The sequence below is a fragment of the Delphinapterus leucas genome, chromosome 13 (genome assembly GCF_059928025.1).
Source record: "Delphinapterus leucas isolate spDelLeu-1000000601 "Yukka" chromosome 13, BTC_Dleu_Yukka2, whole genome shotgun sequence".
Classification (NCBI taxonomy): Eukaryota; Metazoa; Chordata; class Mammalia; order Artiodactyla; family Monodontidae; genus Delphinapterus; species Delphinapterus leucas.
In genome coordinates, this window is record NC_143141.1 from 32,204,572 (window position 1) to 32,219,938 (window position 15,367).

Genomic DNA, 15,367 nt, shown 5'->3' on the forward strand with positions numbered 1-15,367 from the left:
TCTTATGCTTTCAGGTAAGTATCACCTCCTCCAAATATTATTTAGCAATTACTAAGGGGAAAAGGTACCTTTACAGTGGAGAGCTTGGAGGACACCCCTTCAACCAGGTTACGAGGCGGCATCCCTAACCATGAGAACAGCTGATATTGTGGGCCTCTTGATGTGACGTGGGTAGTAATCTCTAAATATTAAAGTCTAAAGAAGAAAATAAAAACTGCTCATTATCTCACCTGCAAGAAATGATCACAATTAACATTCTGGTATATGTATATGTACAAAATTAGGATGGTTTGTATAATGTGTATATAGATATAGATATATATGTATCTGTATCTCACTCTATCTCTGTACAGACAGTCCCCAACTTAAGATGGACTTTGTGATGGTATGAAAGCGATACACATTCAGTAGAAATCATACTTCGAATTGTGAATTTTGATCATATCCTGGGCTAGTGGGTACAATACTCTCTCATGTTGTTGGGCCGTGGAAGCCACAGGTCCCAGTCAGCCGCGTGATCACGAGGCGAAACCACCGATACACTTAGAACCATTCTGTACCCACACAACCATTCTGTTTTTCACTTTTATTACAGTATTCAATGAATTACATGAGATAGTCAACATTTCATTATAAAATAGCCTCTGTGTCAGATGATTTTTCCCAACTGTAGGCTAATGTAAGTGTTCTGAGCATGTGGAAGGTAGGCCAGGCTAAGCTATGATGTTCGGTGGGCTAGATGTATTAAACGCTTTTTCAACTTCAGATATGATATTTTCAGGAATTCCCTGGTGGTCCAGTGGTTAGGACTCTGTGCTTCCACTGCAGGGGGCACAGGTTCGAGATGATATTTTCACTTATAGTGGATTTCTCAGGATGAACCCCATCATGAGTCAAGGAAGATCTGTGTGTGTATTATGTATATATATGTATACATACATAAATATATATATATTTAAAATCATATGTGATATATGTATACATGATACATATATCATATATATATCATATACATATATCATGTTTTTTTCCATGTAGCATATCATGAGCATTTTTCCTTGTCATCAAATGTTGTTTCAAAATGTGTTTAATAACTGTATAGTAATCCATTGTGTGGCTATTCTCTAACGTAATCATTTTCTCAATTGACCATTTGGGTAGTTTCAAGTCTTTTGCCATCGTAAATAATATTGCAATAAATATCCTTTGTACGTAAATCTCCCCATATTTCTCTTTACTTCCTTTGGATAAACTCCTGAAAGTAGAATTTCTGAATGAAAGGCATTTTAAGGCTTTTGATATATATTACCAAATTGCCGTGTAAGTGGTACCAACCTGTACCAAGATTATATCAGTTTATGCTCTCAGTAGCAGTAAGTAAGGATGTCCACTTAAATGCATTCTGGACAGCATCAGATAGTCTAATTTTAAAAATTTTAATGGAATTTTTAATTTAAAAATTTCCAAATGTCAGTACCCTTATACACTTCAGGTTTTTGTCCATCTGTATGTTTTTGGCATACTTATTACATTGAACACAGACTTTTTATTTGCTTTTATCATCAATTTCCAGGCCTTTATAATTTTGGGAAATCATGTCTTATAGTATAAATAACCATCCCTGTTAGACTTTTAGGTCTAACAGGTAGGTTGTTTCCTACCATTTTTGCTTTCCTGCAAAAAATAGTCTCCGGCAAATCATTTTTCATTTCTGCTAAATTTAATTTTTAGAAAAAAATTCCCAAGAGTAGGGTATCCAGGCTGGAGACCATGATTGTTTTTATAGTTCTTGGGGTAGCTGGACAGATTTATTTTCTAAAGGTCTGTACCACCTGTCACGCTGCCAGAATTATATGGGTTTACCTCACATCGGTGTCCTGAAGGTGATCAGAGGTCTGCCACAGGGAAACAGAGCTCTCCCCATGTGTCCCTGCTTTCCCCTTCCCTTGGGCCTCCCAGAGGGTAGCTCATGGTTGGCTTGAGCCAAGAACCAATCTCAGCACAGATAACCCCGTGGGTCCCCGGACCGCTGGGAGGGAAGATGAGAGAAGGGCTTGAGACTCTGCCTGCACAGAAATTATTAGCTTTGGCCCCCAAATCCCACTGCTTGGGAGCCACAAAGAAATGGTTTAAGCTGTGGTTGCAGACAAGGTAAGCATGCGCGGCCCTGCCCTTGTCAGGTGCAAGACTGGCCCAGGTGAGAGCAATCAAATACTCAGCGATCAGGGCAGGACGGGAGGTAATCTGCAGGCCCCGCCCCCCGCCCCCGCTGCCAATTCATTCTCCCCTGACCATTGATACTCCCCTTCCTTCCTTCCTCCTTCCCTCCTCCCCCCTTTTTTTTTTTAAAGTTCTGCAAGCTTTGAGACTCCCAAACTTCTGACTGCCTGAAATGCCCATGTTTCAATTGCACCACTTTCGCTAAACATGCTCTGCAATTTCTCTGTGTGCAATTTCTCCTTCCCTTTCTTATCTGGGGTGCCTGGCCCCAGTAGGCATCAGCTTTTCAGGATGCAGGCGTTGCTGTGGTTTCTCTGGGAGACCACCCCTCTCAGTTACCGACTGTCATGAGGACAGGAGGCTCTTCTGTGTTCATGTCTCATAGAAATGGCCCAGAGCTGGGATTGAGGGGAATTGGTGTTCCTAGGTGCCACCCACCCACTCTGTGACCCTGGGTGCCAAAATGCCCTTCCCGCTCGGGCCCCGAATGTCTCAGAGAAAGGAATGCCTACGTGGTTCTGTAATATTCACACACAGGGGTATTCTCATTCACATCCTGTGTGAACTGGGCATGCATGGCCTCTTGGAATCCCAGGATTCTGTAAAACCAGCATCATCATTGAGGGACTCTGGCCTGCTGCTTTGGAACCTGGATCCCTAACCCTGACCATACCCTTCACTTCTCCCCGCCCCAGCAGTCTCAGTCATTCATTTTTGTTAAATGCTCATTATGTGTGGCCCTGTGTTGGTGATGGGCTGGGGTAGGTGTGTCCTGCAGTTCTGCAAAGATACCTAAAACCAGTCCCTTGCTCCCTGCACCTTGCAGTCTCTGACAGATAACATGCGCACATGCTGGTAAGTGGTCGGGGACCTCAGAGAGGTACAAGCCAAATGCTCTCTGGCTGTTCAGAGGATGGAGAGAACATTTCTGGAAGATTCCTGGAGAAGGTGGCCCTGAGCCTTGAAGGATGATTGGGGATGGGGATGGGTGGTGGTGGGAACAGTGTGGGCAAGATCAGGAGGTGGGAACCTGCAGGTACCACCTGGGGAGTGGGTGGGTCCTTTATCAGAAGTGGGGGTGAAATGTTTCTGGGTGTTCCTCACATCCTGACCAGGTGCTGTCACTCCCATCCTATATTTTAACATATTAAATATTATAATAAATATTTAAATCATTTTGACATCCTCCCTAGACAAGCATGGATTATACTCAGTCTGCATTTAGCTTGGGCATGGGCTACAGGGTATCCCCTTCCCTCAAAAAAAGATTAGCTTTGCTTCTGATGACTGTCCTCATCTTTCTTTTTTGTGCCTTTCCTTCCTGTGTCCCACCATCCCCATTCCTGTCCGGTAGGGTCCCCTGCCTCTCTGCCACCACCCTAACGCTCCATGCCTGCCCTTTTGCTTCCTTCTTCCCCTCAGGGCCTCGGGGTGGGACCTCTGTTCGAATTCTCTGCCCTGAAACAGACCTCCCAGGCGCCTGTTTCCTGAGGGAGTTTCCGGAGACCATGCCCCATCAAATACACGTGCTGTGACACTTTCTGGCAGTCTGGTGATGGAGTCTGGGAAGCAACATTGGGCCATCCCTCCCCCAGCCCAGGGCTCCAGAGAAGGGCCTGCAGCCTTGTCTCCAAGCCAGCTGGGCCCCTCACCATCTTTGCATTGAGGGCCTAGCTGCCTGTTTGTTCCTGGTTGAAAAGACCTCCTACAAAGTTCACCCTGCCATTGACCCCCAGCTTTCCCCATCCCTCTCAAGCATCACGATGCACTGGGGTGGGAGGAGGGTTTAAAGCAAACCTATCCCTCAAGTCTCCCTGAAAACCATCCCCTTCTCTGCTGTGAGGAGTCCAGCTCCCAGGACAGCCAGCCCTCAGGGACCTCTCAAGACAAGTGGCCTGGGGCCTTGCCTGTCCCACAGAGACGCTAGGAGCCCCGACCCCTCAGCCTCTGACCTGGGGGGCCAAGCTGAGGCTTAGCAAGGCCCAGAGGCAGAAAAGCACATTGTAGCTTTCCCCAGTCCTGCATTCGCAGACTTGTCCTGAGAAACTTTGGATTTGGTTCTTTCTCAGTGCATGCCAAGATCAGGGCTCTTTGGAACTTACTCCTGAGACAAGAGGCCTCCCTTTGATGACCATGTCAAATGAGATGGAATCTGGCCAGGTTCTTAGAGGAACTCAGGAGAATCCCTGGAGTGGGAAAATAATGAGAAAGCGGGGCCATTCACCATTCAGGGTGGAAAGTAGAGCATTCATTGTCGGGGCAGAGGCTGAGGCTGGGAGGAAGCAGGCTTGGGGTGGGGAGCTGGCCGCATCACTAGGAAGTTTTGGGGGGTTGCAGGGACAGCAAGGGTCTGACTAAACTCTGGGCTCGAATACTAAACCGCTCACTTTCTGTGTGACCTTAAGCAAGTTAAAACCAACAATCAACATGAAAAACAAATGTATTAAGTCTAGAAGGAAAATCATCACTTTGCAAGTGGTATGTTTACAGGTGATTAAAAATTTTTTGTGTGCTTTCAATTTTTCTGCCATTTTCTCTAAACAGCATGGATTACTAGTATAACTGGCAAAACAAAAACAAAACACACAAAGCTATCTGTACTTTGGAAACAAACAGATTCTGGGAAAGGACTCTGGAATTCAGGGATTGATATGCATATATTTGAAAGGGGAGAGGCAGTGCTTTCTAGCAGTCAGGCTACACCCAAGTGAGACATTTTCCTGGCCCCCTGACAGCCCGGCTGGCTTGTCAGTACAGGAGGTGGCTGTTCATTTCCCATCCTATGTGACCACTGTCAGCCTGCTCAGCAAATGCCCCACGGGGTGCCCTCCCTGGGGCTGCATGCTGCCTTTAGACCAGGGGCTTCTGTTGAGGTCTCTCTGTACTCCCGTCCTTAGCCAGGTTTGTCCCTTCGTCAAAGGGGAACACGGTGGCTTCCCTGGGTTTCTTCCCCCACGATGAGCATCCCTGTTGCCTGGGTTCCTCATCTGACCTTGACATAGGCTGACTTCTCTCACTGTTGTCACTGTTTATTGTTGATTTTTTGAGGTATAACATACATACAGGAAAATGCACAAATCTTAAGTGTATGGCCTAATGGATTTTGACATATGTTTATACCATGTAACCACCGGTCAGATCAAGACATTGAACATTTCCATTATTCCAGAGGGTTCCCTCATGCCCTTTCCAAGTCAGTACCACCACCACCCCACCCTGCCCCAAGGTAACACTGTAATGACCTCTACCACCATAGGTGCATTTTGCCTGTTTTTGAATTTTATATATACTTTATTTATTTATTTATTTAGGCTGCTCTGGGTCTTAGTTGCGGCACGTGGGATCTTCATAGTGGCATGTTTAGTTGCGGCATGCAAGATCTTTAGTTGCATTGAGGCATGCGTGTGGGATCTAGTTCACCAACCAGGGATCGAACCCTGGCCCCCTGCACTGGGAGCGTGGAGTCTTACCCACTGGACCACCAGGGAAGTCCCATGAATTTTATATATACTCTTCTGTGTTTGCCTTCTTTTGCTTATCATTATGTGTATCAGCCTTCTACTATTATGTAACAAATCACCCCAATATTTAGTGGCTTGAAACAACAAAAAGCAATTCTTTTGCTCACTGATCTTCGTTTGGGCAGGGCTTAGAGGGGATGGTTTGTCTCTGCTCCATGCAGCTTCGGCTAGGGCAGCTTGACTGGGGAAGGTCCATTTCAAGATGGCTCACTTTCATGGCAGGCAAGTTGGTGCTGACCATTAGCTGGTGGCTTAACTGGAGCCCCAGGCCCTCAGTTCTTATCCACATGGGTCTCTTGGGCTTCCTTACACTATGATGGCTGAGTTCCAAGAGAGTGAGCATCCCAAGAGAACAAGGTGGAAGTGCAAGGCATTTTTAGCCTTGCATACCTAGCCTCAGAGGTCACATAGCCTCGCCTTGGCTCTACTCTATTGTTGAGGCAGCCATAAAGGCCTGCTCAGGATCAAGGGGAGGGGACACAGACTGTATCTCTGGATGGGGCATGTGGGAAAGTTCTAGAAGAACATGGGGGATGAGAGATATTGGGGTGCCAATCTGGGGAAGATTCATCCACATTATAACATATATTTGTAGTTTGCTTTTTTAAATGAGGTATAATATTTCATTGTGTGCATATACCACAGTTTACTTATCTAATCTATTACTGACATTTGAATTGTTTGCAGTTTGGGGCTGTTTGAAGAGTGTCACTATGAATATTCTTATACAGGTCTTTCGGTGGATAAGGGCTGCCTTCTCTCACTGTTGCTGTCTCTTTAGCTTTTAAGATTTTAAAAATCATAACAATTCTATCCTTTTATTTTTTTCTTTCCCCATCAGTTACTGTGGCCATATGTATTTTAGTATGTAAATCTCTGCTAGTGTTTTTTAAATGTTGGGAAGAAATTATATAAGTATTTCATAAATATGTTCTCTTTATAAAAACATTCAATATCACAATTAAGATTAAAGTTCCTCCCAACACCGCTTGCCAAGTTTGAGCCCTTTCCTCCTACCCCGAGGTAACCCCTGTCACCAGTTTGGTGGGTCTCCTTCTAGAGCATTTTTGATGCATCTTCTCACATAAATACTCTCATAGGAAATATTATTTTCTATGTGTGTGTGTTTTGTTTGTTTGGTACAACGAACGGCATCATACAGCTCTGCAACTTGCTCTCTCACTTAAGAAAATATCTTGGAGATATGGCCATGTAGATCTACTTTACTTTTAAACTGCTGAATAATGTTCCATAGTATTATTATGCCACTGCCATTTAGCCATTTCCCTATGAAAGGATATTTAGGCTGTAGCCTTCTTTAACGTTTTGCGTGAGTCCCATGAACTGGAGGGCAGGCCTTGTACACTGTAAATATAGTCAGTGCTTGATCAGTACTGATGCACCCCTTCAAGGAGAGGGTTGCCGGAGCCCTGGATGTGTGTCCCTCAATGTCCCTTTTCTTTGCCTGCAGAGACGTCTCAGAGAGGCTGTGCAGCTGCTGGAAGACTACAAGCATGGGACCCTGCGTCCGGGGGTTACTAATGAGCAGGTAACTCTGCTAGAGGTGGGGAGGGAAAGGAAGGTGGCAAATTCACCACCCCCTCCCTGCAGCCAGAACCACTTCTCTTCCCTTCAGAATCCACTTCTACTGCTGCTACATCCCTTGTGGACTTCTGGCTTTTTGGAAGGGATATTCAAGTCTCTCCTGTAACCTGGGTCTGGTAGGGAGGCTGATAAGGCTAGAGAGGCCTAAGGCAGTAGTTTGCTGGAGCTAACGTGTGCATCTTTTCCCAATCCCACATTCAGTGACATCATAGTGATGGCTTGAAATCATCCACAATAGGAGAATTTACACCATGGAAATTGGCAAATACTATAAATCAGGACTTTTTTCTCAAAGAATCAAGTATTAAACATTTACCAGCATACCACTACCCAAAAGTTCAGATTGAGGGTGGGAAAGATGGGGGAGGATGGTGGGGATGAGGCTAAAACACTGTAATTTCATTTTTAAAAAAATTCTATTTATTTAATTAATTTATTTTTGGCTGCGTTGCATCTTCCTTGCTGCACATGGGCTTTATCTAGTTGTGGTGAGCGGGGCCTACCCTTTGCTGTGGTGCACTGGCCTCTCATTGTGGTGGCTTCTCTTGTTGCAGAGCATGGACTCCAGGCACGCGGGCTCAGTAGTTGTGGTGCACAGGCTTAGCTGCTCCACGGCACGTGGGATCTTCCTGGACCAGGGCTTGAACCCATGTCCCCTGCATCGGCAGGTGGACTCCCAACCACTGAGCCACCAGGGAAGCCCAATTTCATTTTTTTTATATCCTGTAGGAACTTGAATTAGAACTAATTGAAATGTTGATGGTTTTGTTTAGTTTGGGGGAAGGGTAGGGAGATGTAGTTTAGAGTGCAGCTCTAGAGCTCTAGTGACTGTAGAGACAGATGGTTGATGTGCTGAAGTTTTTCTTTTCGTTCATAAGCTTTATTTTAAAATCTATTAAAAATTAATTTCACAGTTTTTTTCAAAGTAATCTATGTGCATAGTTCAAAAAGTCAAAAAGTACTAAAACACTTGTAAGGAAAAATAGTATGTTGCCCCATCCCTCCTCAATTCCCATTTCTATTCCCCAGAAGCAAATACTGTTAGCTGTTTCTTCAGTTAGAAACCTATATTTCAAACTAACATGCTTATCTATACCGCTATTTCTCAAGTAGTTCTTTTGTATTATCTGTTACGGTAGTTGAGGATTCAGCTCTCTTATTATTCACTCCCATAAACACATTTCTCTCCCCTACCCTCATCACCCTCCCCAAATAGTTATCATAGTTTTGGGGTTTATGGATATTCAATATTCACATTATTACAATTATATGAATAATATTACAACTTTGTTGTACATGATTATGTTTCCTCTCCTTTTCGACTTTATGTTTTACCTGGATTTAATAATTGCCTCATTTTTTCTCATTAACATAGTTTTCCTTGTACCATCTGAAATTCTTACTTCACCCTGTAGCAGCCTTTTGATATTTTCAGTGCCTCCTTTCAATCTGAAGACTCCTGTCCTTCAGTTCCATTATTTTTCTCTGAAACTTTCATTTCTGGAGACCACGTCCCTCCAGGCCTTCCTCTTGGTGTACACCTTCATTTTGGTGGAACACCTCTTCTGGTGGCTTCCTGAAGACAAGGCAAATGGGAAGAAAATTTTGAATCCTTTTAGATCTGAAAAAAAGGTAATTTGTAATTGTAATTCTGCACTCAGCTTTAACTGACAGTTTGAGGAGAAAATTCCAATTTTTAGGTTGATAATCATTTTCCTTCAGAATTTTGAAGACATTGCTCTTCTGGCTTCGGGTCTAGCTGTTGAAAAAGCCAATGCTATTTTATTCCTGATTCTTTGCAAGTGACCTGTTTTCTCTCTTTGGGAATGTTTAGGATCTTCTCTTTATCTATACAGTTTATTTCTAAAATTCCACAATGCCATCTCTTTTAAAATTCATTATTTTGGGTTCCTGGTGACCTCTTTCAATCTGAAGACTCCCATCTCTCAGTTCTGGCAACTTTTCTTATACTGTTTCTTTGATAATTTCTTCTCATTCTGGAATTCCTATTAGTCAAATATTCAACATCTTAGATTAACACTCAGATTTTCTTTTCCTTTTTTTCTCTCCTATTCCTTCACTTTGTCCCTCTGCTTGGCTTTACAGGAAATTTCCTTGAGTCTATATTCAACATGTCTATTGAATTTCTAACTTCAGCTAGTATAATTTTAATTTCTGAGAGCTATTTGATTGTTTCTTTTCTTGGTTCTTTTTAACAGGATCCTCTTCCTGTTTTGTAAATACAGTATCTTCTCGTTGGTCTGCATTCTGGAAGCCAAGTAGGGGAAGGAGGCTGGAGTCCCAATATTCACTTTGCAGATTTTCATTAATTTCCCTGCTTTTAGCCTCACCTGCTCCCGCTCTCCACTGGGCTAGTGTTCCCAAGTCTGGAGTCACTTGGATTCAGTTTCTCTAGAAGGTTGATGAACTTCCATTGTCTGGGGGATACAGGTGAGGGCGGTAAGAGTCACCTAGCTGCGTGGGGAAGGCCGAGGGGTTCTACTGCTTTGAATACAGATTTTCAACCAAATCCCTGTGTTTAGCCCTATGATTAACTCTTTGTTCCTGGGGTGCTTGGTCCCTCCAAGTCCTGAACTTTGCTGGTGCCCTGGGGGTGGTGGCCTGGCTTCTTTTTATTTTAAGATTTTTTTTTTTTTGATGTGGACCATTTTTAAAGTCTTTATTGAATTTCTTACAATATTGCTTCTGTTTTTATGTTTTGTTTTTTTTGGCCGCGAGGCATGTGGGATCTTAGCTCCCCGACCAGGGATCAAACCCACCACCCCCTGCATTGGAACGTAAAGTCTTAACCATGGGAAGTCCCATGGCCCAGCTTCTTAAGTGTGCCTTCTGCGGGCATTGAGGGGAGGCTTCCTCCTCTCTGCTGGATCAGTTACTAAAACTCTACTCATTCTCCATCCAAAACATGTTGCTGTCCCCCCGCTGTTGTTGTCTTCTCTTCTGTTCCGTTGGTGACTCTGTGAGACACCGCCCCTGCCTTCTAGCACCTTTAGGTACAAAGCCCAAGCTGAGGCCCTGTGCTGCCACATGACACACTAGTACCTGGTGGGGTGTTCCATAGGGTGGGTAGCTAAGCCGTCAGCCCTCCCCAGTCCAGTTTGTTTCACTATGTACTTATGGAGCACCTACAGGCCAGTGTTGGTGCTAGGGCCCGGGGAGAGAGGAGGGGAAAAGCTAGAGGAGGGTCCTGCCTCGTGGACTCCCCAGAATCTAGGCAATGACAGTGAAAGCACATGATGCTGTGGGAGAGCAGAGGGGGGAGTAACCTGCCCAGACTAGGGGAGTCTGGAAGAGATTTTTAGCCAGCCTGAGACTTGAGGGATGAGTAGGGTCTGGTGAGGAGGAGATGGTGGATAGGAGGAGTCCAGGCGAGGAAGCACATCATGGACACAGAGAGGATGGGGCCTCTAGAGAGGAAGGGACAGGCGAATGTGCTGGACTCTAGCCCACAACGTGGAGGGAGGGCAGAGGTGCCAACAGAGGCAGCCCCTTGGCCGATGTCCTTGTGCGGGGCCCTGGAAGTGACGTGAGCTGCTGCAGTGCTGGTAAGGCAGGGTCCATCTTCAGGTGTCTGTGTTGCCTGCTGAGTTGGGGGCAGCCGTCAGCAGGGAGGGCAGGCTGGGATCTCCCCATTCCTGAGCGTGGTGCTGCCCTCTGGCCATGGGCACTGAGGAGCCTGGGTGGTGTGACCTGACACGCCCCTCTCTAGGCCAGAGTAGTCCTCAGACTGTGGCAGTTCCTCGTGGACCTGTCAGGGGTGGTCCAGCCTCCAGGTCCTTCCTGATCCTGTGTCTGCTCCCAGCCCAAGCTCCCCTCTAGCTGTCTTCACCCCTTGGGACTCCTTCCTGCTTTCAGAGTTTGGGGAATGAGGCCATGTTTCCCCTCTTTGCTCCCTTCAGTAGCTTAAAGCTGCCTGTCTTGTTTTCTGGGCCTCCTTTGTTTTCTATCCTGAAAGCCCCCATGTGCCTCCAGGGAGCTGGGAGGAGGGGAGAGGGTGGGGGGGCCCTGGCACTAGCTGTACTTCCTGGTTCTGGCTCACGTCGGTAATGCCTGCAGTGTCCATCTGGAGGCTGGGTAGCACAGTGCTCTAGGTGTGAGCCTGCTGTTCAGTCCCCCAGTAAACAGATTGCCCGTCCCCCGCCCTCCTGGCTCCCCAGAGCATTGGGATTGGGCTCTGCTGCAGATCTCACAGTGCTTCCCTCCCTGGGCCTCACCTGCAGAGCCACAACCCCTCTGGCTTCCAGAGCTACAGGAAGAAAGGATGGGTGGTGACATACCAGCTCAGGATCTGGGGAAGCCTCAGTGGTCAGGAATTCATGAAATCTCCATTCCTGGTTCAGGCTGGCCCTGCTCAAGGGTCATGCCTGTGCTGTCTGAAGAGCACAGATCAGATCATTCTGTGCCAGGTAGATGGAGATGGTTCTTGACTTCATTGTGGAGGGTGGCCTTTTGTGTTCTTGGGCTCTGTGCCTACCCTGATGTCCTTTTGCAGGTGTGTGAGTCAGAAGCCCCTGGCTGTGTCTTGATGCCTGTGGGCCTGTCCTGATGTCACGGGCACCACTGGGTATCCTATGCACTATTTTGTTATCTAACCTGCCCTCCAGTTACAACATCCCACCAGGGGGTTTGTGCAAGCAGATTGATAGTTTATTCCCCCCTGATGGCCTTGGTTAGCAGGTGACTGATATCTCCTCCAGAGACTGTTAACTTGTTGAAAAGTTGCTGTACCGATGAAAAATTAGTCCTGAGGATAAAATAAAAATAAGTATAATTTACTCTTTGGGCTTGACAGGTAGAAATTTGATGGGCTAGGAACCCTAATAAGGACTGCAGCTATCAGTTAAACAACAAAGCCACAGATGAGAGCAAAAACGTAAGCCCAGGCAGCTAAGTTTCTGGATGTTAGCCGTGCTGTGTGCATTTTATATGCCAGGGCCTTGCTGGAATGGTTTGACATGGATGGAGATGGGTGGGGTTCAATATGGAACGCTCCCCCGTGGTAATGAGGCACCACTCACTGTGAGCTCACCAAGGGCCAGGAGCCATGCTAATATTTGCACTTTACAAGTATTAACTCAATTAATCTTCACAGAAACGCTGTTTGGTAGATGCCTATATTAACCCCATTTTAAAGGTAAGAAAAGTGAGGCTCAGAGAGATTATATTACTTACCTCAGGTCACATAACTAGTATGTGGTGGGACAGGAACGCTGGGCCTGGAAGATCCAATGCCCATCTCTCACCCACTATCTGAAGGTGGATTTGGAAGGGAAGGTGATACTCTGGAGTGGAATGTGTATGCTAACACGGGGCAGAGTGAGTGCGGGGGGTAGGGGGGTGCTGTCAGAGGAGCTTGGTGTGTGTGCACGTCTCACAGCCCTAGTCACACTGTGCGGTTAACCCTGCCAGGCCAGGTCATGGGCATCTGCGGGGCACCCGGTACGTGAAAGGCGCTGCAGCAGGTGGGCGCGGGGCAGGTTCCTGCCCTCACGCAGCCAGCTCCCGCGCAGGTGCACAGGTAAGCAGGCGCCTGGAGGTAGGCTGGTGGCGAGGCAGTTTGGAGTACGCTACGGTAGAAGGAGTTCAGTGGTGAGAGACTCCTGAGAACGTAGGTGCTGAGGAAGGGCTTCATGCAGGGGAACGCAAGTGGTTGGATGTAGAATGTAGGGAGAGACCCAAGGCCTGGGAGGGACGTCCCCGTAAGTCACAGACAAAGGCCGAGAAGTAGAGTGGAGAGAGAGAGAGAGAGAGAGCGTGATGAGAGAAAGAGAGAGAGAGGGAGAGAAGTTGAGAGAGGAAGCTGGGAAGTTTCGGGCCAGGTTGTGAAAGTTTTTGAAACCCAGAGAGATGCTGGCTGTGTTGTACTGCAGCAAGGGAGATGCAGGACAGTGGAACTGTGATCGGATCATTCTGTGCCAGGTAGGTGGGGAGGGGTAATTGCCGATAAGGAAACCAGCTTGGGAGCGACTGGGGTGGTCAGGAGTGAGGGGGGCAGGTCTCTGGGAGCCACCGTAGGCTTCTGAGTGGCTGTTCTGGCCCATCATTACACATTCCCCAGAGACTGGGAACCCGCCCACCTTACTCCGAGCCTACGCAGCACCCAGCATAGCATATTGGTTGCTCAGAGGCCCCATGTAGGATGGATTCTGCCTGCAACCCGCCAAGAAAGGGCAGCAGAGATGTAAGAGATACTGCCAGTCTCCTCCCCTGGCAGAGCAGAAATGGGGTCAGCTGTGTTTGGGCTTTGCTGAAAATAGAAGAGAAGATACTGGAGAGTTAAAAATACTTGCACCCTGAATCTTCTCTGGGTATCAGCAGGATTGTCAGAAGCTTGGCTGACATCCCCCTCTTACCCTGACCCCTAGCCAGAAACTTCTGGGGTCCTGATCAGCGCCCAGCCCCCCTGGGGCAGCTACGTGTTGGCCCTTATCGTTAGCACAAAATAGGCAAGTGATCAGTATTAGCTGAAGCATACGTATGATGTGCTAGGAGTTGTACTGGGTGCTGTAGACTCATCTCTTGGCTGGGTCATTGTGGTGGCCTCCTGGGTGGTCTCCCCATTCTACCTGGGCCCCCTCTGCTCATTCCCAATATAGTACTCAGAGTGATCTGTGAGAATATACATTACACGGTTCTCTGCTCCAGGGTTTCTCGGCCTCAGCACGATTGGCATTTGGGGCTGGATGGTTCTTTGTCGTGGGGGCTGTCCTGTGCACTGTAGGACATTTAGCAACACCCCTGGCTTCTACCCACTGGGTACCAATTAATGACAACCAGACATTACCAGATGGCCCCTGGTGAAAAATTGCCCTCCTGTTAAGAACCACAGCTCTAGTAAAAACTCAGAGTAAAAGCCACAGTCCTTAGCACAAGCTGCAACACCCCAATTCCTCTCTGATTTTGTCTCCTACTACTCTTTCCCTTATTCAGTCCACTTCAGTCACACTGGCCTCCTTGATGTCCCTCAAACATGCTGGGGAGGCCCACTCTGCCTCAGGGCCTTTGCACTGGCTGTTCTGCTGGACAGAATAATCTCCAACCAGATATCTGCACGGCCTCACTCCCTCCTTCAGGTATTTCCTCCAAAGTCACCTCAATGAAAACTACCCTGACCACCTTACTATACATCATCCTACTTGAGAATTTCTCCGGGGAAAGAAAAGTCAAGGGAAGCAAAAGAAGGAGCCACTAGGGTCAGAGGCAGGACAAGAGATGGAATTTTGGGGGTCCATGGCCAGTGGGGGGGATCCAGGGACTAGAGGTGCTTCTGGGGGTGGGGGAATGCAACCTCAGTGTCTCACCCTTCCCTCTACCACCCCAGCTCCAGCCCTGGTCTTTTCACCCCTCTCCCCTATGACAGGAGCTGTGGCCCTGGTCATGTCACTGTGTTCCTGTGTCCCCTAAGTATTCCCCATCCTTCATCCCTCCTTTTGCGAGGACCCTACTGCAATAAATTTTTTTAAAAATCCATCCTTGCTGCTAGTACACACTCCCTATCCTTACCCTGTCCTACTTTCCCATGTTTCTTGAAGCCCTCATCCTTCTAACATATGAGAAAATTTACTTTTTATTATTTTTTTGTTTGTCCACACAAGCATGTGAGCTCTACAGAAGCAGAGATTTTTGGTCTCTTTTTTCACTGATATATTCTTAGTGCCTAGAGCAGTGCCCAGCAAATAACAGGTGCTCAATAAATATTTGTTGGATAAATGAATTTTCTTTAATCGTCACAAGAACCTTGAAAGTAAGTATTCATATTCCTATATCACATATGAGGAAATGGAGGCTCAGAAAGATTAAGTAAATTGCCTCAAATCACAGGTAGGAGATCTGGAATTCCAATTCCCAGAAAATGGTTTGACTGCAGGGTCTGGCCTCTTAAGAGACAGAAGCTGTGTGTACATGAAATTCGCGACTGCTAATGTGTGTTATGTAGCAGAATGAGCGGGGATGTTCCTTCTCCTTTCATCTGTAGAACTGGGGAGTACCTTTGCCCCACA

General features: G+C 46.7%; 1 protein-coding gene across 6 annotated transcripts in view; it reads left to right on the forward strand.

Annotated features, from left to right (window-relative positions):
- SFXN5 (sideroflexin 5) overlaps positions 1 to 15,367 on the forward strand; it is a 117,269-nt gene that overhangs the window by 18,705 nt on the left and 83,197 nt on the right. For 4 of the 6 annotated variants that reach the window (XM_022561249.2, XM_022561251.2, XM_030763205.2 and 1 more), the window contains exon 3: positions 7,213 to 7,290. In XM_022561249.2, the coding sequence (XP_022416957.1) occupies positions 7,213 to 7,290 (78 nt within the window). Of the gene's footprint in view, positions 1 to 7,212; positions 7,291 to 8,085; positions 14,441 to 15,367 lie in introns of those variants that run through there. The other 2 variants (XM_022561250.2, XM_022561252.2) reach the window with 2 other exon arrangements.